The sequence below is a fragment of the Molothrus aeneus genome, chromosome 8 (genome assembly GCF_037042795.1).
Source record: "Molothrus aeneus isolate 106 chromosome 8, BPBGC_Maene_1.0, whole genome shotgun sequence".
Taxonomy (NCBI): domain Eukaryota; kingdom Metazoa; phylum Chordata; class Aves; order Passeriformes; family Icteridae; genus Molothrus; species Molothrus aeneus.
Window position 1 is genome coordinate 2,027,170 of NC_089653.1, and position 24,836 is coordinate 2,052,005.

The 24,836-nt window shown below is 43.5% G+C and overlaps 1 protein-coding gene and 1 long non-coding RNA gene across 4 annotated transcripts; one reads left to right on the forward strand and one right to left on the reverse strand.

Moving 5' to 3' along the window:
* Nucleotides 1–1,076: 1,076 nt before the first annotated feature.
* On the reverse strand, nucleotides 1,077–2,878 carry LOC136559467 (uncharacterized). Its single transcript, XR_010784008.1, has 3 exons — nucleotides 2,553–2,878; nucleotides 1,567–1,702; nucleotides 1,077–1,231 (listed from the first exon to the last, which is right to left on the reverse strand). It is a non-coding gene; the product is annotated as an uncharacterized lncRNA (long non-coding RNA).
* MACROH2A2 (macroH2A.2 histone) lies at nucleotides 2,368–24,692 on the forward strand. Of its 3 annotated transcripts, none has more exons than XM_066554697.1 (9): nucleotides 2,368–2,465; nucleotides 8,086–8,319; nucleotides 15,581–15,687; nucleotides 16,973–17,170; nucleotides 18,413–18,523; nucleotides 18,885–18,984; nucleotides 19,870–19,959; nucleotides 21,645–21,819; nucleotides 23,992–24,692. In XM_066554697.1, the coding sequence occupies exons 2-9, from the start codon at nucleotides 8,148–8,150 to the stop codon at nucleotides 24,155–24,157; spliced, it is 1,119 nt and encodes a 372-aa protein (XP_066410794.1). In that variant the 5' UTR covers nucleotides 2,368–2,465; nucleotides 8,086–8,147; the 3' UTR covers nucleotides 24,158–24,692. The 3 variants fall into 3 exon arrangements, with proteins under 3 accessions (XP_066410794.1, XP_066410795.1, XP_066410796.1); XM_066554698.1 differs by lacking the exon at nucleotides 2,368–2,465 and adding an exon at nucleotides 3,307–3,545; XM_066554699.1 differs by lacking the exon at nucleotides 2,368–2,465 and adding an exon at nucleotides 5,235–5,257.
* The last annotated feature ends 144 nt before the right edge of the window (nucleotides 24,693–24,836 follow it).

Below are 24,836 nucleotides of genomic sequence, written 5' to 3' on the forward strand. Positions count from 1 at the left end.
TGCAACATACAGGTGCTGTGACCAGAAGTCTCTCACCTGCTCTAAAAAGCAGCTGGTTCCAAGGGTGCTGTTACTGCACAATAATTCACACCCAGTAACTGCCTCAGTGTTGTCTTGCTCTGATCTGCTCTACTCAAAAATTCTTTATTGTGTCACCATGTGACCCCAAATTTTCCAGAAATATTTGAAACATAAAATATCCATGCAATGCTGTATTAGGTTTAGGATATGAAGGTTTATGTTTAATATTTAGGTTAAGGATAGGCTGTATCCACTGGAGAAACAAAGAGTGGAATATGAGTTTATGGTGTGACTATTAAAAATCACGACAGCACAAAAATTGTTATTAAAATTCAGACATCTATGACAGACTTAAAAAGTGTTACACTGTGAAAATTTGCAATGTCCTCTCTTACACTTCTCCAGCACTCCTGTTTTCCTTCAGGAGAATTTTGTTTATAAACAGAAAAATGTTGTTATAAACAGAGGGAGTTCTCCTAATGTTGAAAGTTTGCCTCACACAAAGATTTTTTTTTCCTTGAAAGACCTCCCCCACATGCTTGTGTTCTTATCACACAGCAACTATTTGATATTAAACTCTAACACATTGGGAATGTTTTCAAAAACTTGGGGTGCTTATTTTGCCTCATCTCAAATTATTTTAAATTACAAAGCCACGTAACACATGCATGACTGTAAGGGTTTTTGGATGCAGTTATTTGTATCTGGTAATAGAAAAATGTAAATGCTTTTCTTCCTTTTCACATGGGTTTTACATTGTCATTAATTTTTGTGCTTAGTGCTTGGAAATCTCCTTGAGCTTCCTCCTACCCTCCCAATATGGTTCAATACACTGACAGGCCTACAAATATCTTCTTCTTTTGATAAATTCCAACTCTCAGTGGGCAAGATCAAGGTAAGGCTTCCTCTTACATGCAAAATAAGTCAAATTCATACATGAGGTTTTTTTCCTATGGTCTCAAGGCATCTTGACCTTGTTTTCAAAAAGCAGTGAGGAAGAGAACAGACCCCAAAGAATTAATCCACACCAGTGCATTGAGGCTCTTACTCAATGCTTGAAAAGAGAAAAGGTATCTTTATTTCCATTTTAACAACAGTCAAAATACAGCTGTGTAAAGGCAACTGCTTTACCCAAGGTCACAGGAAAACGCAGGTCCTGAGCTCAGGCCCTCTTTCTTCATGAGATGGTGTGATCCACAATTAACATAACCTGGGGAAATATTCCGTTGCTTTTTTACCCACCAAATCCAATCCTGTGCAGACATAAAATTGCTTACTTTGGCAGAGCCAAAACCAAGCTCAAGTGCATCTTTTATTATTTTTTCCAGTGGCAAAGAGAATGCTGAATGCACGAATGGTTCTTTCTCTCTGTTGTTCCCAGACACCCTCCTAAAGTAACACCGCAAGCAAGCAGGAGTGGCCTGTGTTAATAATGTATCTCCTAGTGCACCACAGTAGCACCCAAATGTCTTTATAGCAAAATCAGTGCAACAAAGTATTTGTATAGGAACGATGATACAAACCCAGCCTGATGTAAAAATATACCTGAGAGGAGTTACAGAGGTGTAGCCCTGTTCTCTGCTGTTTGCACCAGCCTCTGCTCACAGATTTGGCGCTGCCAAGACTCAAAGCACAATCGCTTATTGCGTCTCTTGGAGCTCGAGCTCTTCAATCCGTGCGACTGCAGGGAAGGAAAGAAAAACCCTCAGCTTCCATTCAGAAGGGAACTTTGCAGCCCTCACAGACGAGTTGGAAAGCCTGAGAGCGCCCAGAACGCTCCAAGGCAAGACAACACAAAGAGCTGCTGGCACTCTTTGTTAGGGCCGTTCCGAGCCGACTTGGGGATGCTGCAATATTTGGGTTAGAGCACCATAGCGAGGCACTGGCACAGGCCACCCTGCCAAAGGGACAGAGGGATGGGTGGCTCTCTCTAACAAAAACCAGGCGCTCCTTGGGCTTTAACCCAATCTGGGATTGCCTTGAAACCTCTCCATCTCCGAACTCCTCCACCCTGGGAAAGGATGGCAAGGCTTTCTGCCTTTATGCTCCCGGCTACCACAAGCCCACTGGGACTGGGGTCAGGGGGGCCCTTTCTCTGCTGGGCGGGGAGGGGGCTCCTGCCCCCACTGCAGCCCTGGGGCCCGGCCGAGGAGGGCGGCAGCCAGGAGAGGGGGGTTGTAGCGGGCCCGGGCTGCAGTGACTCCTCCTAGAGGCGGTATGTGCCGAGCGGGAGGAAACCCCTGCCGCCCCCCTCAGCAGCAGCCGCCATCGCCATTGAAACATACAATACGGGGAGAGCGGCTGAGGCGGAGCGAGGGCGGGGGGAGCCGAAAAGGGAAAGGGGGAGGAAAGGGGAGGGGGGGCAAGGAGAGGAGGAAAAGAGGGGGAGGAAAAAGAGGAAGGGAAGACAAGAAGGAGGAGGCGGCGGCAGCGGGCGCCGGCAGGTGAGGGGAGCGGCGGCGCGGGGGTTCCGGGGGCCGCGGCGAGGCCCTGCTCCTCTCCTTCCCTCTCTCCTCGGCCGCACGACCCACCTCCTCCTCCTCCTCTTCCTCCTCCTCTTCCCGGCGCCGCTGCCGTTCTCCGGGAGGGCCCGGCCATGGCCGAGGCCGTGAGGGGAAAGGGCGTGAGGGGGGCGGGTGAGGGGCGGCCATAAAGGGAGGGGGGGCGCGAGGCGGTAACGGCGGCGCGCGCGGGGCCGGCCCCGGCTAAGCGGTTACGGGGGGGAGGGGGCGGTTCTTCCTCGCTCGCTGCCTCCGCTCGGCCCCCGCAGCGCTTCCCGTTCCGGGGCCGTGCGGCCGCCGCCGCAGCCGCCCCTCGGCGGGCAGCGGGCGAAGCCCCCGCGGCGGCGGCGCTGGCTGAGGGCGGTGTGAGGGGGGGCGTCAGGGGGGAGCGTTTGCGCGGGAAAGCCGGCGGCCACACCCCCACACACACACACTCCACTGCGCCTCGGGACGCCTGCGCGGCCCGGCTGCTGCCCCCGCCCTCTCCCGCCGATCAAGAGGCTCTCAGCCAATCACCGCGCTCTCTGCCCAGCCCCGGGCTGCCGCAGCGACCAATCAGAGACGGGAGTGGGCGGGGCGGCGGTGTCCGGGCAACGGCGAGGCGTGCGCGGGGCGGGGCGGCCGCGCGGGGCGGGCGGGCCCTGAGGGGGCTTGGGGCGGCTCCGGGGCCGAGCGCGGCGTCCCCGAGCCCGGTGCTCGCAGCGGCTCCAAAGGCTCCTTGTGGGGCCGTACCAGATCCGTCCTCTCAGGGTCCGTCCTCCCGACCCCCGCAGGAGTGGCCCGATGTTGTTTGTGAGTGGGAGCTGCCTCAGCAGGGACCCCGGGGGTTGGGGTGCCCTGGAAGCTTCTTTCGCGGGGAACGCGCTCGGCGTGGGCGGTTCTGGAGACACCGCACCTGCCCCCTTAACAGCACTATGGCCTTAGCAATTCGGTCAGACAACGAGCCCCTGCTTCAGGTCTTCCTCGTTATTTTTCACAAATATTTCCTTTGTAAGTGAATGTGCAGCCTAAGCTGGATCCAAGGTATGTCTGGGTTCCTTGTCAACTCCTAACTGTTCTAACAGATCTTCTGCTGGAGATGAGCGGAGTGCAGCTGTGTGGGTAGCCCTGAATGCCCTTTATTTTAGCCTTTGGCTGCTGAGTTCGAGTTCTCTCGGTGTTTGGAAGTCACAGAATGACAGAATCACAGAATAACGAGGTTGGAAGAGCCCTCTAAGATCATCAAGTCCAACCCACCTCACCTAGACTATAGCACCAAGTGCCATGTCCAGGCTTTTTTTAAGCACACCCAGAGATGGTGATTCTACCACCTCCCTGGGAAGAGCATTCCAGTACTTTATTATTCTTTTGGTGAAAAATTTCTTCCTAATATCCAACCTGTACCTTCCCTGAGGTAGCTGGAGACTGTGTCCTCTGGTTCTGTCAGTGCTGCCTGCTAGGAGAGACCGACCCCACCTGTCTGCAACCTCCCTTCAGGAAGGTGTAGAGAGCAATAAGGGCACCTCTGAGCCTCCTCCAGGTTAAATAGCCCCAGCTCCCTCAGTGGTTCCTCACAGGGTTTGTGTTCCAAGCCCCTCACCAGCCTTGTTGCCCTCCTCTGGATGTGCTCAAACATCTCAGCATCCTTCCCAAGTCAAGGTGCTCCGAGGGCTGGAGCCTTTCTGCTCCAGGGACAGGTTGGGAGAGCTGGGCATGTTCAGCCTGGCCCTGGAAAAGCTCTGGGCAGACCTTGCTGCAGCCCTGCAGTACCTGGATGGGGTGTATGAGAAAGAGGGAGAGGGACTTTTTACACAGGCACATAGTGACAGGGCATGGGGGAATGGTTTATATCTAAAAAAGGAGAGATTTGTGTCAGATGTTATGAAGGATTCCCTTAGTTTTTCCCTGTGAAGGTGGTGAGGTCCTGGCACAGAGAAGCTGTGGCTGCCCCTGGATCCCTGGAAGTGTCCCAGTCCAGGCTGGATGGGCCTTGGAGCAGTCTGGTCCAGTGGAAGGTGGACTCTTAAGTATTTTTCCAGGAGGCAGAAGGAAAATGTCACTGGCTTCCTTGGGCTCTGAAGAAGGCAAAACTCAACAGAGGAAAGCCCTGCTTGCAGTCATGTTGTGGAGAGCTCTGTGAGATGTTGTAGCTCCTCAATCCCCCATTAGCAGCACAGGGATGTTGGAGTCATGGCAGAGTGGGGTGTGCTGTGACCAATTAAGGGACAGGGAAAATAATTGCTTCCAATTGCCCAAGCCTGATGTCATGGCAGGCAGATATAGACACAGCCCTTGTAGCTCAGTGAGGATGGACTTAGCACGAGTGGCACAGGTTTATTTTTAAATGGAGGCTGTGCTTCATGAGGAGAAACACAGAGATGATGAATCAGCTGGCAGAGAGGGAACAAGTGTGGGTAGACTTTTCAACTGATAAGCCCTTGAGGCTTGGCTGTGTCCTCAGCAGGGAACAATTAGGACAGCAGTGCTCAACTTGTAGTTCTTTACCTGTTGGTTGCAGTTCAGGTGAGTGTGGCAGGGCTGAGCTCATGTGCCTCTTCCTGCAAGAAAACCAGATCCCTGTCTCTGGGATTTCTTTGTCCAGGTCCACAGGAGTTTTCTCTGCATGTTTCTTTGTCCAGATCCTGTTGTGACTATGCCAGAGCTTGGCCTTCTACCAAAAAATGCCTCCTGTAGGAATCAAAACAAGACAAGAGCACACTGCTGTGTTTGTTGCTCCTCAGTGCACCCTGCTCCATGTAAGTTGCAAAGCAGAGACAGTGTTAGCAGAGTTCTGAAACATCTTGTATTTAGGCTCTCACAAAATTCTGCAAACATAACCTGCAGTGCATTTGGAAAATATTCTGGGATTCCAAGAGTTGGCTTGGCAGTAAATAAAGGCAGAGGGCTTCCTGTGAGAGAGAAGGGGAAAATAAAGGAGTAGGCAGGGGTGGAAAGTTCAGTGATAGCAACAGAAGGATGAGCCAAAAGTGAGTAATTAAACATAAATTTATGTAATGCAGCAGCATGGCCCAGAGCAGTGTAGTTAATTGTATACAAATATGTTTTGATTTTCTGCCATGGAGATCAAGTGTAACAATGGTATTACCTGTGGATCTAATCCCTTTTTCCACTGATTTTCACTCAGCTGGGATTTGATGCTATAGGAAGGAATATATGAGAGGTTAGCTAAATATAATTTTGATACAGGTAGTGTACTCTTTCAGCATGGCTCTCTGTAGGGGTTTCAGTGCTGGCCTGGTGGTGCAGCTGTCCTGCCAGCATTGCAGGAAGCTGTTTGTACCCTACTGCATACATTTATTAAGTTCCACCTCAAAAAGAGTTATTGTTGCTCTAAAGAGGAGGCTGTCCCAGAAATGGGCTCCTCTGATGGCTAGAAGCCTAATTCCCAGCCTAGGTCTATTATTTGGATGTCAGTTGTCACAAACTGAAAAGGACATATTTTAAGAGTTGTTATTATTATGAAATTGAAAGTTTATAAAGGGTTTGTCACAAATTACAAGTTTCATTAAGGAAGGAAGATCACCAGGTCCAGCCTCCAGCCCCGAGGCAGATCCAGTGCTGCTGGATTTCTGACCTACATTCTCAAATTGTTCTGAAGTTTTTCTGCTGGGCAGATTTTGCTGCCTCCCTGTGTGACCAAGCCCAGTGCTGCTCTCTGTCCTCTGCTGTACACCTTCTGTAAGGGTCACTGCTCTAGGGAACCCTGGCTCTCTCCACCTTCACAGCATCTCTAAAGACCAGGATCATGCCTCCCTACTTCTTTTCACCTTCCCTTGGAGCTCTGTGGTTCCAGGCTGGCAGTTGGCAGGGAATTCAGAGTGGGATGATGAGCAATGCCAATTTTGACGTGTCTGTGTCTGATAGGTTTACTGGTTTAATCTTTCCCAACTTTTCTCATCATGCCCACATGATACATTGCTCACAGAAAGAAAAAAAATTGTCTGGCTGATACACAAGGACATGCCAAGGTTTTACAGCTCTCTGCTGATTTTATACCTTTGATAAATGAAAAAAATAATTTAAAATTTAGCAGTATCACCTAGATTCATTTGAATGCTTTTCAAAGTCTCCCTTGTTGTGTTTCTTTGTTTCACTGAGGTGACTGGATGCTGGCAGTGAGGTAACTGTGCTTTCCTTGGCAGAAATACCATCTCTGGCAGACCTGCTCTGTGTTTGCTTCTGAGAAGTAACCAGGCTCATAATTATACCTCCAGGGCAGCTATCAAAATGGAGTTAAACCCATGTTTTGTAAATAGAGTTAAACCTTTCCCAAACATTATTTGTCTGAGAGTGAGAACTGGAGGTGTAATTGTGACCACATGCAAGCTTTGGAGTGAAGTGGCAGATTCCAGGGTTTGTTGTCTGTTTATCCCTAATCTTGTGGTTGCCAGAAAAATAAGGAGAAAACAAGGTTTGTTTTCTTTGCTCCTGGTATTGCTACACTGATAGTGCAGTTCAAAAGCAAAGTCATAGCAAACATTCCAATTATCCTGTGTGGTGTTGTGAGGTCCCAGGATGAGGTGAGAGATGAGAATCTGACTCCATGTTCTCAGAAGGCTGATTTATTATTATATGATATGATATGATATGATATTATAGAATGCTATACTAAAACTAAACTAAAGAGAAAGGATACAGATGGAAGGCTTCACAAGAATGATAATGAAAGCTTGTGACTGACTCAGAGTCTGACACAGGTGGCTGTGATTTGTCATTAAGTAAAAACAATTCACATGGACCCAATCAAGCATTCACCTGTTGGTAAACAATGTCCAAGCCCCATTCCAAAGCAGCAAACACAGGACCAGCAACCAGATAATTATTGTTTTCATTCCTCTCTGAGGCTTCTCAGCTTCCCAGGACAAAATCCTTGGCAAAGAGGATTTCTCAGAAAATATCATGGTGCCAATCCTGCTTTTAATGAACAATGCCTGCACTTTAACAGGTGTTGAGGACGAGTTTGGATTTTTTCTTCTGCAGCAGCAATGCATGAAGATCACAGAATAATGAGGTTGGAAGAGACCTCTAAGATCATCGAGTCCAACCCATGCCCTAACACCTCACCTAGACTCTAGCACCAAGTGCCAGGTCCAGTCTTTTTTTAAACACACTCAGAGGTGGTGATTCTACCACCTCCCTGGGAAGAGCATTCCAGTACTTTATTATTATTTGGTGAAAAATTTCTTCCTAATATCCAACCTGTACCTTCCTGAGGTAGCTGGAGACTGTGTCCTCTGGTTCTGTCAGAGACCGACCCCACCTGTCTGCAACCTCCCTTCAGGAAGGTGTAGAGAGCAATAAGGGCACCTCTGAGCCTCCTCTTCTCCAGGCTAAACAGCCCCAGCTCCTTCAAATGTTCCTCACAGGGCTTGTGCTCCCAGCCCCTCACCAGCCTTGTGTTTGAGCATCTCAATGTCCTTCCCAAACTGAGTGGCCAGAACTGGACACAGCACTGGAGATGTGGCCTCACCAGTGCTGAGTACAGGGGAGGAACGATCTCCCTGCTCCTGCTGGCCACACCAACCTGTTCTTTCTCACCAACCCTCTTGGTTTTCTCTTGCAGCCCTCAGATTTGCAGCAAGGCACTGAGAACCACCAGCAAATTGAGAAGCACGAGGCTGCAAGATGTCGGGGCGGAGCGGGAAGAAGAAAATGTCCAAACTGTCGCGCTCGAGCAGGGCCGGGGTGATCTTCCCCGTGGGCAGGATGATGCGCTACCTGAAGAAAGGCACCTACAAGTACCGCATCGGGGTGGGGGCACCCGTCTACATGGCTGCTGTCATAGAGTACCTGGCAGGTAAAGCAAGGCCTGCTCCTGGCAGTGCTCCTCACACACAGGAGCCAGGCGTAGCCATGGCATGGGCTGTGAGCATGTGGAGCACTCCTGGGAATCAGGATCTGCTGAAAACGCTAAGGAGGTGTTTTCCTGAGGGTGGAAATTCTCTCCTTTAGAGGCACCATGCTTGGTCAACAGCTGGAGTGTTATTTTGTATTGTTTTGCAGAGTGAAGAGTCACTTGTGTGTAGTTTTTTGTAGCTGTCATAGAGCACCTGGCAGGTAAAGCCAGAGCCTGCTCCTGGCAGTGCTCCTCACACACAGGAGCCAGAGTTGGCCATGGGATGGGGTGTGAGCATGTGGAGCACTCCTGGGAATCAGGATCTGCTGAAAACGCTAAAGAGGTTCATTTGTTCTCTGAGAGAGAGAGGCTGAGGGTGGAAATTCTCTCCTTTAGTGACCATACTTGGTCAACAGCTGGAGTGTTATTTTGTATTGTTGTGCAGAGTGAGGAGTCAGTCCTGTGTAGTTTTTGTAGCTGTCATAGAGTACCTGGCAGGTAAAGCAAGGCCTGCTTCTGGCAGTGCTCCTCACACACAGGAGCCACCCATGGGATGGGGTGTGAGCATGTGGAGCACTCCTGGGAATCAGGATCTGCTAAAAGCTCTAAGGAGGTTCATTTGTTCTCTGAGGGTGGAAATTCTCTCCTTTAGAGGCACCATGCTTGGTCACTCACTGGAGTGTTATTTTGTATTGTTTTGTAGAGTGAGGAGTCAGTCCTGTGTAGTTTTTGTAGCTGTCATAGAGTACCTGGCAGGTAAAGCCAGAGCCTGCTCCTGGCAGTGCTCCTCACACACAGGAGCCAGGGTTGGCCATCGGATGGGGTGTGAGCATGTGGAGCACTCCTGGGAATCAGGATTTGTTGAAAACTAAGGAGGTTCATTTGTTTCCTGGAGAGGATGAGGGTGGAAATTTCTCTTTTAGAGGCACCATGCTTGGTCACTAGCTGGAGTGTTATTTTGTATTGTTTTGCAGAGTGAGGAGACACTTCTGTGTAGTTTTTGTCCCAGAGAAAATTGGTATTAATTAGGGTTTTTTTATACACCTAAATGTGAATAATAGAAAAAAAAATAGCAAATTCACCTTGTACTGCTTCTGTGCTTTTTAAGTGAGAAAACTCTTTTGCTGGCTGCATTTCTCTTTGCAGGAGAGTGTCAAAGTGTTATGAAATATAAATGTGGGGAGGGGCTTAATTTGAATTAAAATTTAAATTTAATTTAAAAAACCCTTTTGCTTTGCCTAAGTGTATACAGAAAGTGTTCCAAGGTTTAAATCTTCCCACACGCCCTGAGTTTTCTTTTTCCTGCCTTTCTGAAATTGAACTTTGAGGAAAGGGCAGGTGTCCCATGGTGATACAATATACTGTGATTCTGTACAGAAATATTTCAGAGTGTCTTTTGATCATATCTGTTGAGTTTCTTGTTTAATTATGGAAAATAGCACTTCAGCAAATGGTTAGAATTCACAGCCCAGGATACTCAGGGGTTACAGATCAAGACTGAGGTGCATTAGAGAATCTGTGAGGAGTCACAGCCTGCATGGAATCAGCTCAGTGAGTTGTGTTTCAGCAATGTAGATTATTGCCCAGGTGGCATGAAGAAGCTTGCATGGAGCCTGGTTGTCCATGCAACAGATTTTATGTAAACACTGCTGTCTTTTGCACATGTGAAGCTTGTTCTCACTACCAGACAATAAAACCATTACTTTCTTTCAAAAGTGTGGAGAAAATCTGAGATCTCATTAATAAATTTCACTAATTTCACTTGTAAAATTAAATTTATCATCAAGCTTAATAGTAGATTGCAAAAATCTCCATGTTTGTGGCAGTACATTCCAGATGAGAATCAATTTTATTTGTTTTTCCCCTGAGGCTACTTCTGGAGCTGGAGTGACAAAGTATTGCTTGTGTTGAAGAAATCACAATAACTTTTATAACATAATGTGATGCACTGTGACTCTGCTGACCTTCTGTCTGCAGAGAAATACTTCTTTTTCTTCTCCTACTCCACAGGGAGATATTTCTAGGATAAACATTTGGAGATGCTTGCTCTGAGCTGTGGCAATTTTTACAAGGTGCAGTAATAAATTGTCAGCAGCACATCTGGAATGTGCAACATTTCAGTGCTGCAGACTGACTTGTGGTCAGCACTGTTTGCCTATTACCTGAACTAGAACAAAATTAAATTCTTGGCTCTGCTCCTAGGTTGTAAGTGCAGTTTAATTTCAATCATTAATCTGATATGAGCAGATTATGTGTGGGCCTACAATTTGCTTTAGGGAAAAAAAAAAGAATGTGTAGTCAACCAGGCAAGAAGGTTGCTAGAGGTGTAGGCTGGGAGCCCACATAAATTGTAAGGGAATGCTATTTTCAGCTGCTTGGTTCAGCAGAGAACTCCTGTATATATTGTGATAGAATGGGGTAATGTTTCTGAGCAAACATCTATTGCTGCTGGATTGTGTTCTTTCCAAACCAAAGTTCCTGTGCTCTGTCCAGGGATTTGTTTGGAAATATTACAAAGGTGGAGAGTTCAGTTTAAAAAAAAAAAAGTGTTGTAGCATCTAATCCTGCTGATCTAGTTATTCCTAATATTACAGGGGTGTAAAATCTTTGGTTTTGGGAAGCCTGTAGAAACAAAATAGGTTTTTCCAAGGATGTTGTCAAAGGGCGTATTATATGTCAAACAGCTACATTTTCTTAACATTATCTGATTTTTCTATTACAAATGGCATTCTTTTCTCCTGGATTTGCAGGTGTGAAATGATGGTTCCTCAGGATGAAAGGCTGCATGCAGGGGAACTGCTTCAGGCTAAATCTGGGAGAGTGGCAGTACGGGACTGTCACTTTTTAGCTGTTTCACAGAAGCAGGTTGAACATTTATTTTTTTGTTATGTTAAAACATTCATGAAAACTTCTCCTCTAAACCCCTGAGTGCTTCTCTGTGTTTGAGCAGAGATTTAATGCTTTACAAAAGGGGAAGGGAGGTGTGTGCTACCTCAGAGAAATCTGCACTCTTTGGCCAGGCTCTAACTTTGATAAAACACAGGTTGCTCATGCTCAGCTGAGACTGCTTTGACTTTTAACAGCTAAAATCTCTGAAGACTTGGTCCTCACTGAACACATTCCAGCCTCTCTCAGTTCCCAAATCATAACATTGTGGGGAGGCAGTGGTTATGGAAGAAAAATATTGATGTTAGGGATAAGTCTGGCTACTGGGGACAGCTGGACTGATGACCAGTAGGCAAATAAATGGTGAGGAGTGTCTAAATATCCTGCCAGGAAGCTGGAGAGCAAGTTGAAAAAATGGGAAATAGGCCAAGGATTGGATGGAGGGGGTACTGGTCATGAAGAATCTGGGCAGGAATACTGAGCTAGAGTAGACAGGAAAAATGGTGACTGTCCAGGAAAGGTGCTGAGATAGAAATCTTGGTGTGGATTGCCAGGGAAAGGAGCTTGGGATGTGGGGAAGCAAGTCATGGCTGGGAGAGGAGCAAGGTAGATGAGGCTGGAAGGGTCCAACAGAACCAGAACCACCTGGGTGCCTGCATTCCTCCAGGGCTGGCATGGACCAGCAGATCTCTGTGAGTGACCAGTCCTGCTGGCCACTGCTGCTGGCCTGGGTTTGTGCTGCCCCAGAGCACTGAGCCTTGTGGCTGGCATCATCCAGAGGCTGCATAAACATCTGCAGCATCCTTACTCCCAGTTTAGGGAGCAGAGACTGCTCTTTGGCTTTGGTATGTGTTCTGTGTCACAGAGATACCAAACCCCTGTTTTTTTCCTTTGTAAGCAAGGTTGGTCATGGCAGCACCTCACAGCCATTATCACCCCCAAATCTGCACTTTGCCTTATCAATCCCATCATTAAAATGCCAGCAATGGTGGTGGAATCTCAGGAAGAGGTACAATGTAAAGATCTCCTCACTGTTTTAAACCTTTCTTTTTAATATCTCGATGCTGTTTTACATTTTAGGCTTGAAAATCATATTGTAAAACTGCAGCTTAATTCCCATCCAGAAAGTTGTGTTTGCTGAGAATTCCACTGGCTTCAGAGTTAAAATTCTCTGAAAAATTGGCCTGAGTCCCATGTGATTGATGGGTTTTGCAACAGATTCATGCTCTGAGTGTGCACAGAGCTGACTGCAGGCACAACCACCTAAATCAAACATCAACTGCATATGTCCCACAGGGCATCTTCCCAAAAAGCAGGCAGAGAATACAGAAGCCCCTTGATGAGGAAGCACAAGTCATGTTCAGAGGAACTTGTGGAAGATCTCAATGGAAAGCCATCCTCTCTAAATGAGGGCAGAACACACCACCAGCAAAGGCTTCCTCCTTCACAGGAATCCCCTGGAACACTCTTCTGCTTGTTGTGCTCATCTGCCATGCAGAGACAAATCCAGCAGACATCTTTCCACCAGTAAATGGAGGACAAGGACTCCATCATCAATAGATTTTTGCAGAGTAAAGGTATTACTGGTAGATTTTTATGTGCTAGTGTAACAGGAGCTGACAGGATTTCTCCTGTAGGGGAAGTGGAAAACAAGACAACCTGTATGAAATCTTTCCAATTTGCTATCAGGAATTCTCATAGACCTTTCTTAGAAGTCCACCTTCCTGCAAGCTCAACTGAACAAAAACCTTTGGCATGGCTTGCATGCTTTAGTTCCCAGACATTTCAAATCTGCTGATCCATCAGCTAAAGAAACCTCTTTTCCCTGTATGTCACAGGGTGACAAGATGTAATCCCATTCAGGTCATAGCTTGGCTGCAGCTTGTCTCTGCTGGAAGAGAGTCATATGCTTCTGAAGATGTCTGGATTTGAAGTTAAACTTCTGATGTGGAGGCATCTTTGTGGATTTTGACTCTTGCAGGAAGCAATATTATTTGAGATTTCAATGTAATTCTTAATGCCTGTGCTTAGAACACAAAGTAAAATCAATTTATGGCTGAAAATATCAAGATGCCCAGTTCCAAGAGAGCTTGTTAGAGTATAGGACCTATATTCTATATTCCTATTATATTCTATAATACCTATTTATATAGGTATTATAGGACCTATATTCTCAGACTTGTCTTTTTAGAATTTAGGTAACCTCAGCTGCTAAGAAGTTTCTACTTGAAATGTGAAGCAGTTTCTTTAGGGATCTGTTATTGTTAGCAGGGCATGTGATAACTGAAGCCTCCAGTTTTGATATTGTTTTTTGTAAATACCATTTTATTAGATTATGAGCCCTGGCCTCCACCATTAGAAAAAAATATGTATAGAAACCTTCACTAGAAGGAGGTAAGGCAATAATTTACCATGCAAATGTTTGGCATCCTTAGGTAAGTCATGTACATATTCCACAATCTGCCATGCATCACCTCTGCCTCGGATTCCCTTCTTCCCAGTGTCCTGGCATGGATGGCTGGCATTTGAGTGTTCTGCCTTTTTTGCTCTTAACATTAGGCAGAGGACTAAGAGTGCACCATCAGGATGCTGCTGGCCAAAGGACCCAAACCTGGGGCACTGGGGTGAGCACACAGGTAGCAGGATGTGCCTGTTGTTGGCACACCTGAAAGAGCTTCAGTTCCCACACAGGTAAGTATCTGCTGGTTTTTGGATTTTTTTTTTTCCCCCTGATGCAATTTTCCTCTGCTGTAAGCACACATCTGCAAATCCCACTGGAGGAGCCTGGGTCTCTTTTCTTGCTCTCTGCTGGTCTGCACAATGGATGGAATCTGTTCCTGCTGTCTGCTGCTGTGTTAGCTCTGCTGGCAGAGGTCTGGGAGAGGGTCTGACACTTCCAGCCCCATGGGGGTGGATATAGCTGGACTATGTGGGATCTCTTTGCAGTTTCCTCCTTTAAAATCCAGGACAGACTAGGAAATGTTAGAGCTGAGAGGTTCCTGCTCTAATTTTTACAATTCACTGTGAATATGCATATAAATTTTTAAAAAAGGCTTTTACATTTCCAACATTCAGTTAAATATGTGTGCTGTGTAGCAGTGAAAACTGGAAGACAAATTTGTACTTTTGTTATTTTGAGTGGAATTGAAAGCTTGTATTTTCCCCATGAGCCAGAGCTAAGCCCCATGTTGAAATCATTTGGATTTTAGCCAAACATTATGTACATTTCCACTAGATTTTTCCTGAAAATCCTTCTTTTTATAATAGTTATAGTTCTTTATGTAGTTTGTAAAAAGGAGTAGGATATCATTAAGACATCAATGAGTTATAAACAGGATACTGATTGGCTGTAATTTTCATATTCCTGTTACTGACAAACACAAACCCAGAAGACAGGGACACTGTATGCTTTTAAAATGAAAAAAAGTGTGGATGTGATTTTTAGGAGCAATTGGAGGGGAAAAAATTCCTTTCTCCTTCCTTCTCAGTGTTTCAGTAGGGTTCTTATATGAGAAATAACTTCTGAGTAGAGGCCAAACTATGTAAGCTAATGAATTATACTGATTGCTACAGTCCAAATAAACTTAGGCAGATGTGTCAGTATTTCTGTAATAATTAGGAAAAGCTCAGTGACTTTGGTTCCAGTATAAATGTTACTATTTCTCTAACTGGTAGGTAGAGAAAGTACCTTTGAAGTGACCTCCTGTTCCCAGAGATGTAGAAGGACCCTTCTATCAATACTTCATGCATTGAAGCTCTCACGTTGTCTCTGCTTGCATCTGGATCAAACCTTTCATATCTTGTTCTGAAATGAAGCTTCTCACAGATTTTCAGTGTCCTTTAATGCAGAATTCCAGCAGTGTCTGGCTAGTGTGTTGGCTTTCCAAGTACTTCTTCAAATGCACCTCAGTCTTCATCTTCCCTGGTCCTGAGAATCCTCGCTGTTTGTCAGAGCTGTCTGTTCCAGGTTGGGGGTTTCACTGCATGCCTGACTGTTCTGTTGTCACAGGGCTGCTGATAAATTTTGGACTGCTGATGTACTTTTTAGGGTTTTTTTTTTTTGCCTTTTTGAAAGAGAATTAAGAGAAATTATATGAACCAATCTTAGCATATTTTCTCATTTAGGGAATTAGGAAGGGCAAATGAACTTATCTAAATGTACAGATATATTGAGTGGGGTTTGGTTTCTGCCTTTCCCTAGTGAGAACCCTTTATTAGATAAATCTGGAAACATCCCTGAGAAGGTAAATGGATATTAAGAAGCAGTGTAAAATGTGTGTGCAGCATGTACCTAAGCTGCATTTTTGTAACTGGTTTTTATCTTGATGTGTTACAGCTGAAATCCTGGAGTTGGCAGGAAATGCAGCACGGGACAACAAGAAAGGAAGGATTGCCCCCAGACACATCCTCCTGGCAGTTGCAAATGATGAGGAGCTGAATCAGGTGCCTGTTTGCATTTTGGTGCAAGAGTTGTGTGCTTGAGTGAAGCTGCTACCAGGGAAGCTTAGAAAGAGCTTAGTCTGAGACAAGAATGAGATTGCAGTTATTGGAGCAGAAGATTGGGCCCTCTTAAATAAAAGCAAACAAAAATTAAGGTTCTGAGATACCTCATCTTAAATCTTATGGGCATAAACTTTGGTTCTTTTTAGCAAACAAAAAGCAAACAAAAATTAAGGTTATTACATACCTCATCTTAAATCTTATGGGCATAAACTTTGGTTCTTCTTAGCCTATGAGTCCTTTTGAAACAAGCAGTCTTGATGCTTCACTTTTCCCTCAGGGATAGTCAGTACTTAAAGAAAATGTGGAAGATCTTTTCCCAAAAGCTGTAGAAATGTGTGTTTTCTATTATATTGGCTGTGAGGCCCGTGTTGGGTAGGGATCTGGCTCACTCTCTGCTATTGCTGCCTCCCTGTCTGTTTGCCCAAACTGCGGTTTTCAGTATTCTGACTCCTGGGATCACTTGTGGGATCACTTCTGTTAAACTTGTTGAGTGAGGACAGAGATCACAGCATGGGCTGCAGATTGTACTATTCAGGGCTGCTGAAAAGGTTCAGTCAGCATCAGAGTATCTCCTCTGTATGAAGATGGATGATGTCATTCACACTTTGAATACTCCTGCACTTAATATGACTGCTTTCAATAATGAAAATGTGGTGCCCATGAAGTCATGTGGCTCTGTTTCTTGTCAAGTGGAGTAAAAATTCAAAACAGGCCAGAAGAGAAAGTGTGCTAACACTACCAGCCCTTTCCCAGCTCTGTGTTTCTGGTCAGTGACCTGTGAACTGGGATCTAGATCCAGTGTTGTCTCTCAGGAATTAGCCAGACTTTGTCCTCTACATGGTATCCCAGCCCATTCCTGTTGTTTGCCTCTGCAAAGCAGGTCCTTGGAGCTTTTCCTTGCTTTCACTGCATCTGTTTCCCTGCCAAAGAGATCTGCATCCAGTCCTCCTCTGAGCAGGGCTGTGGTGCAGTCCTTTTTTGAAGTAGCTCACAGACACTCTTCTTCTTTTACCCTTATTCACTGCTTGTGAGTCACCAAGGACAGGTTTGCACTAAGAAGGGGTAGGAATGATTGTACAGCAACAGAATTCTCCAGGATGTGCTGTTTGACTTTGCTGTCACCTGCCAAGTTCCTTGTTATTGTGGATTTTCTCCCTTAATTGTTTTTGGTGGTGCAGATTAAGAGGATCTGTAATTTGCTTCCATGCGCTGCTTGTCCTTGCAGTTACTCAAAGGTGTGACTATTGCAAGTGGAGGTGTCCTGCCCAGAATTCAGCCTGAGCTTCTAGCCAAGAAAAGGGGTGCCAAAGGCAAAACTGAGACCATCCTTTCCCCTGCTCCTGAGAAGAAGGGGAGGAAATCCATGGTGAACAAAAAGAGTGGGAAAAAGGCAAAGTCTACCAAGGCCCGGACGTCCAAAAAGGTAAGAACAGGGCAGGTACAGATTCTGTGTCACCCTCTGCAATAATCTCTTAATAATTGTGTAAAATCTCTTACCTCCACACTAACTCTGTGGCCATGAAGCCTTTTAAAATAAAGGAAGCTGTCTTCTAAAACATTTTCTACCAGAGAGATGTCATGCCTTCAGCCTTGCACAGTTACTGGGTTGCTGTTAAAGATTTTTCGCCGTCCAGAGAATTTTACATGGAACTTCAATGTCATTGTGACGAGCTCTTTGTTTCATGTGTTCTTAGCTGTGCTGTTGTTAGTGAGTTTTAAAAGAAGAATAAATCAATCAGAACTTGACCACTGCACTTTCCCATCTTCTATCACTGTCCAAAATGGATTAATTTGGTAAAGCAGTAACCCAGATCTGTGCTCTTGGTTTGTCATTCCAGGGCATGCACCTTAAAACACTGCTGAGCTTTTCATTGGCTAGGGTTAAATGATATCAAGCTTTGACTTAAACTTTTAAACTTTTTTGGATTAAGCATATTTTTCAAAGTTTTAAGACAGTTCCATAGCTGATAATATGTAGAAACAGCCTTTAAAAAGAAAACAGAGTTGCTTAATGGGATGTTTAATTGGATGCCTCTGTGCATTGACCTCAGCTACCACCTTACTTTGAATTGTGCAGAGTTTGGATTATTAGGTGGTGGTAGCTCCTTGACATATCTTAGAGCAAATATTGAGAGGTGTGAGGAGATGCTCCTTTAGCCCTCTAGGACTGGTAGGTTTGCTGCTCCTTGAAAGTAAGCTATAAGAAGGCTTTATCACTTAATAACTGAGACTTAAACATTTGTTTTTCAGACCAGAAAGTTGTTTTTTCTTCAAATTGGAGCATTTGACTGGGTTACTAAGTGACTAAGTTTGATTTAATACGAGGTTCTGCTCTGTTAGCAACAAAAATAAACTAACACATGCCCACCCATATAAATACAACCTTAATTGTCAGTAAATCTACAGATGGGTGTGGGTGCCCTGCCTCTGAATGTGACTACAAAAACATGTAATGCCTCAGATGAACCACTGATTTAGCATTATATAAACAGTGCAGACCCCTGTTGTTACATAACCTTATGGGATTACAAGGCTATGAGTCATGTATTGATCTGAGAAGATAAGATTTGTAGTAAGTTATTAACTCTCTCCATTATTGAATAATGCTAGATGGTGATTGTTTCCTTTGAGAAGTCTTGCTTTTTTTTTTTCTCCCATCAAATAGAGCAAACAAAAGGACAATGAAAAAGAAGGAGCTTCAAATTCAACAACTGAAGATGGACCTGGGGATGGTTTCACTGTCTTGTCCTCCAAGAGCCTTGTGCCAGGACAAAAGGTAATAAAGAACAAAAACAGATTGGGGCTTAGCATGAAGGGAAGGCTGTTTATCTGTTAAACCAAAGCATTTCCAAAATCAGCCTTTTTTCCTTCAAATTATGATGTGAGAACATTTTTTTTTTCTAGCAATAACTTCCTCTGGAGCAAGCTTCCAAGTTGTGGACATATCACCAAATAATTTGAGTGGTGTGCAAATTAATTAATTAAAAGCTAAAAGTCAGACTCACACATACTGAACAGAATAAAATAGCTGGTTTCTGAAAGACTGAAATTTTTATACTTCAGCTTTTTGGTATGAAAATGATTTTGCACTGGGATTACTATTTATTTGTTCCTCCCCTCTCATTGCTATTTTTCAGCTTTCTCTGACACAGAGTGACATCAGCCATATTGGCTCCATGAAAGTAGAAGGAATTGTTCACCCTACAACAGCTGAAATAGACCTCAAGGAGGAAATAGGTAAGGCTCTGTACATGCAGAAAAAAATCATCTAGAGCTGGAACAGTAGCTGGTCTACTGGCTGCCTGCTGAGATCCCATCCTGTTTCATCTGAATCTACCCCAGGCCATAAAATATCACTTGCAGCTTCTGAAAATCAGGCTGGGTCTGACTTGGTACAACAGTCTAATCACTGATTTGTCAGCTTTTAATAACAAGCAAAACACAGATAATTTGTTGAAGCACATGAACAGCAAAGGTGTAAATAATTATTATTGAGGTGTTTATTGGCTTATTTTTACATTTGCATTTGAAATTTGCATTGCAAAATTACATGTCATTAACACTTCTAACTTTCATTGTAGGATGTTACATAATTTAGAAATACTCATGTACAAAGCCTTATACTGCTTGTGCAAAATAAGGAAATACTGTTATTACAAATATGGAAATTTAAGCAGGAGGGAGGTAAAAAGCTATTCAGCCAGTCCCACAGGAGGCACAGAATCTAGTAGCAAGCTTTTGGATCATTGGTTTTCAGTCATCAAGACCTTCCCTGGCATCCCAGCTGTGTTTGTTTCAGTAAGTAATAGGGTTTGGATGTTGGGTTCATTTTGGAGGCTGAAAACCTAAAACCACTCCACATTATTTTAGCCATGAGTCAGAGTAAATGGCATTCTTACAGATATTTATATTAAAGTAATTTCCAGTAACAGCATACAGGCTCTACAAAACCATGAAAAGTAAACTTCATCCGTGTCTAAGCAGAGTGGTAAACATAAAAATCAGCTGCTGCTGATAGAGGGAGACAGGATAGTGTGTGTACAGTGGTTTTTTAAATAATGTAGGCTTGTTTTTCCACACTGATACTCTGAAGCCAAGGCCTTCTGCTCTGTGTCCTTGCAGGCAAGGCACTGGAAAAGGCTGGAGGCAAAGAGTTCTTGGAAACAGTGAAAGAGCTTCGCAAATCTCAAGGACCTTTGGAAGTTGCTGAAGGTAAGAGGGATTCCCTGCTCTCTTTTGGACATGGCTCATTTTAGATGGTCTTTTCTCTGGACATTCTGACCTGTTCCTGTTGTTATGTGTCTTTGTTGATGTGATGTAAATGTTTCTTCAAAGCTGATGCTGATATAGGCAGCCTACTGAGGGGGGGAAAAAAAGGAAGAATAGGATACTTGTGGGCTGTGCACATTCTGTCTTGAGACTGATCAATTTGTCTTAGGTCATTTCTGCCCATGGGAGTCCAAAATTTAAGGAAATCTTGTGCCATCTTTCCTACCCTGTATGTACTGCAGCCTTAGTGAGAATCAGAAACAGCTCTCAGCCTAACATATAGGCTGAGGAAAAAATAGGCATAGGAAAAATTAGTGATGCTTCATAAATTATTCTCCTTTATGCATATTAGATGAATGTATATAACCCACATAATGACCTTACTTTGAGCAGAAATGAAGATGTGATATGATCTGCAGAACTGGCATGCTTTTTGGAACTGCAGCTGCTTTATTGGAGGAGCTCCCTTCAAGGGTTAAAACATTTGTAGCAGGGAATAGTTTGGGATCTCAGATTGTGCTTCCTTTGTGGACAGATTAAACCAATTGAAGGTGTCTGGAAAACAGATGGAGAAAAGTTACAATATGCCTTATTTGGCTTAGTATCTCTATACCAAAAAAAAAAATTGCTTTAAGTAATTTGGGAAAATTCCTAATTGAGTAGCCTAGTTTTATCATCTGAAATGATAGAGAAATTTTTATACAAGATAATTTGCTTGACTTTCAGATCATATCAAATTTGTATGCTGTAAAATCAAAGTAAACTACTTTTCTCTGTCAACATCACTACCTAACTAGAAGATAGACTCCTTTTATTCTATTAAGACAAGACTCCTTTTATACTATTAAGACAGCTGGTTAAAATTCAGGTAGCACAGAATTCCTCTATGCTTGCAACAGAATTCCTCTGTGATGGGGAACAAGTGAATATATCCAGGATTTTCATCCTTGAGCTAATTCCATCCTGCACAGCTGATTTCAAAGTGTTTAACCTGAGATTACCAAAACACCCAGACTTTCAGTAGTGCTGATGGTGACAATTGCAACAAAAGCAAACTGATGCCGTGCTGTAAGCTCTGCAGGTCCTGGAGAAATCTTACACTTTCTGAAAAATAAATCTGAGACTCCTAATTGGACATAACTGGTGGGGACTTTGAACAAACAACTTTGATTTTCATGTCCTTGTCTAAAATTACCCAGCTGTAGAGTCTACATATTAATCCCCAACTCTCTGGAATTGTAAAGGTGATGATGATGATGCAGGATGTTTGTGCAGAGCACTCAGTGACAGCTCTGTGGGGATTACTGATACTGTGTTTAGGGCAAGGTTTTTGTACTTTGCATAAAACAAACCCAGAGGCCGTGCTGAATGAGAGAGCTAAAACCATTATTGAGTAGCTGTGTGCTAACCAAATGAGCCCTGGGTTCTTTGGTCTCCAAAGAAATAACAATTGATCACAGAAGGAATGCTGAGACAGGTTATTATTGCAAGTGAGCCACTGTGGTGTATTTTAGTCCCAAATGGATTTCTTTGGAGAGGTGAGGTAATTAAGAAGTTACTTTGAGTTGAGAGGTCGTTGCAGAGCTGTTTCTGTTCCAAACTAAATGTTGTATTTTCATTTGTGTTAGCTGCACTCACTCAGTCTAGCGGCCTAGCAGCAAAGTTTGTCATCCACTGTCACATCCCACAGTGGGGCTCGGACAAGTGTGAAGAGCAGCTCGAGGAGACTGTCAAGAACTGCTTAACAGCTGCAGAAGACAAGAAGTTGAAGTCTGTGGCTTTCCCCCCGTTTCCCAGTGGCAGGTAGGACTCCCTGTGTGGGGAGCAGAGGTGGAATTGGCTGTCAGAGCTGCTGCTGTGACAGAGAGGTGCCCTCTGCTCTGTGACCCTGCCTCTGCTGATCCATCTGACCCAGAGCTGCTCCAGAGGAATCCACTGAAGTGCAGTGTTTGCATGAAACTGCCAGAGAGCCTTTGTAAAGAGAAATTAGCCAGTCCACAGGAGAGCTGAGTGGGCTTGCTGTGTTTTATATTGCTAGGCAGTCATTTTCATTCCTCTGCATCACCTCGGGTTTTGTGTCCCTTCATTTTGCTGTGGGGAGCCTTATTAAACCTGCATTTGTACTAATGAGATTATGGCAGCATAATTCTGAAGGCAGGTTACAGTGATGCCACCTGAGCCACGTGGATGTGGGGTGTTCATTAAGCCCCCCTGATAATAGATATTGAAAAGACTTGTCACACAAAACCTTTCAGAAGAAAAGAAAATCTGTTTCTCAAATGTAGATCTGCTTTCAAAAGTGTGAACTATTCAACCAAGTGTGAAGCCACACATTTCTTTCTTAATAACTAGCAAGTAGAATGTGCTTGACTAAGAAATCTGAAGTTTTGGGTTTTTTTTCTTTCAAATTTCTTTTAAAATCAATAGTTTGTTGGTCTCTGATGACAAGAGATCTTACTGCTAACTGCAGTAGTTGTTATTTTGTGTTAGAGTTCACGTGCTTATATTTATTTGTAAATATAATAGGAATAGAATAGAATAGAATAGAATAGAATAGAATAGAATAGAATAGAATAGAATAGAATAGAATAGAATAGAATAGAAATAGAAATAGAAATAGAAATGTATCTATTGATTTTGGTAGTAGTGCCCAAAGAGTAGAGTACATAGTACAGTCCTCTTGTGTTGGCCTGACAGTGAATAAAATGAAAGTAAAACTGCATTTGATCAGTGAAATCACCACACATCACTGAGTACACAGGAGGTGAAAATGCCATTTTTATACAGATACTCTTCAAAGCAAAATATATTTTTATGGATCAGGACAAAAGATTAGAGGGGCAGTGCCATTTTTAGTCGTTTTTTTAATATACAGAACTTTTTGTTTATGGTTTTCAGTGAAAGCAAAATGTACATTATTACAATATTATACAATATACATTATTATACATGTACATTATTACAATATTATACAATATACATTATTTTAACAGTCTTTAATATAAAAATTAACTATAGCTTTTAATGCCAATAGAAATAGTTTCTAGTCTTCATGTCTTCTAAGAGCATAGAATCAGAATAATCCATTCTTGGACCATTAGTCTTAGTGCAGATCCTTCTGCTGCTTTGTTCCATTTCACTCTGTTGCTCTTACAATTACTTCTCCTAACAGAAACAGAGAGACTTACCAAGTGCTGCTGGTTTACACTTCATTTATCAAAGTACCTGAAAATTTCCTGAAAAAAGGCAGTTTTTCAAATAGGACTTTCTGGTTTTGCTGTCATTTTTTTCTATCCATGTCTGCACCTGAAATGCTGGTTTTGTGGGTAGATAAAGAATTATACTACATCAGTTATGTGAATTTCCATTATTCTCTGTCCCATCTTAGGGACTATTAACAGTAACTGATGTAACGTTGGGATACTTCAGTTGTGCCAGATCTTTTTGATGGTTTTCAATATAAATATGATTGTAGGTTAGAGAATATTACCATCAAGAGTGAATGAATGCATCTCAACCTAAATATGGCTTGGAGTTATAATTTCAGTTATTTTCACAGGAATCCCAAGCAAAGTATTTTAATGACAGAGCAAGGAAGTCAGCTAAGTAGGTGATGTTTTGGGCTTGTTTTTTTTTAGTTCTCAGCTAAAAAAAAATAAATAATCATCCTTGGAAATTTTTAGCCTGCAAGGCAAAAGGGCAAGCTAAAAAAAATTAAATTATTATAAATAAAAATAAGTACGAATAAAAATTTGTAAATAAAAAAATTTTGGTTATAAGAAGTAGAAGCAGATGAAAACAGAAATTAAGGAAACTTAATTCAGCAGCAGGTGAATATTGCTATCAAATCCTTGGGCTTTGCCAAACTGCAAGTGGCACTATCTTAGCAGCCTGTGGCTGGAAGAGCCCTGGCTGGTTTCTCTCAGCATCCCTGCCCTACACTCACCTGCTCTCTTTTCTTCCCTGACCACACAGAAACTGCTTCCCAAAGCAGACAGCAGCCCAGGTGACCCTCAGAGCCATTTCTACCCACTTTGATGGCAGCAGCTCTTCCTCCTTGAAGAACATTTACTTTCTGCTCTTCGACAGTGAAAGCATTGGCATCTATGTGCAAGAAATGGCCAAGCTAGACACGAAGTAGCAACGGCAGCCAAATGAAACTTTATTTTTCAACAAACTTGAGTAGCATTCAAAGCATTAGAGGTGGGTTTTATTTTTTCAATGTGACGATGAGGGGGAGTGGTAGTAGTGTGACGTGTTGTGACTCGATGGAGAGCTGTGATTAGAGATGAGAGGAGTTTAGTCTGATTTCTTCATGCCATTTTTATCACCTTAAACAATTGAGTTATCATCTGGCTTCAGGAGTTTAGTGTCCTTTGTTACTTTAGTTTAGAGGTTTTTGAAGAGTAACATCATTTTAGATTTGTAGTGATGATTTCTTCACACACACACACACTTGCCACTTTCAAGAAAGCTCTTAAAAATGTTCTGCTCCTTTTTCCCCTTCCTTGAGGGTAGATGGTAAACTTCTGCCTTCAGCCCACAGAGAGGTGAAAAGGGTTTTAGAAGTGATGCATGAGGAACTTCTGTTTTGCTTTTAAATCACAATAACCTCTGTAATTACTGAGAATATTTCATGGTGATTTTGTTTGTTTTATAAGAAAAAAAGAAAAAGATGTGTCAAGTGTGGTTATTATTATAAACCCTAATTTTGCTCTGGGGATTTCTCACCCTAAAAAGAAAAAACAGGAGAAGAGAAGAAAGAAAAAGCAGCAGCATCTGTAATTCAGTGCTTGCCAAATCACAACCAGCAGCTTTTC

Coding starts and splice junctions, on each gene's coding strand:
- MACROH2A2 (XM_066554697.1), top strand. CDS start 8,148: ATGTCGGGGCGGAGCGGGAAGAAGAAAATGTCCAAACTGTCGCGCTCG. Junction 17,171..18,412: donor AGGCCCGGACGTCCAAAAAG/GTAAGAACAGGG, acceptor CCCATCAAATAG/AGCAAACAAAAGGACAATGA. Junction 18,985..19,869: donor AGACCTCAAGGAGGAAATAG/GTAAGGCTCTGT, acceptor GTGTCCTTGCAG/GCAAGGCACTGGAAAAGGCT.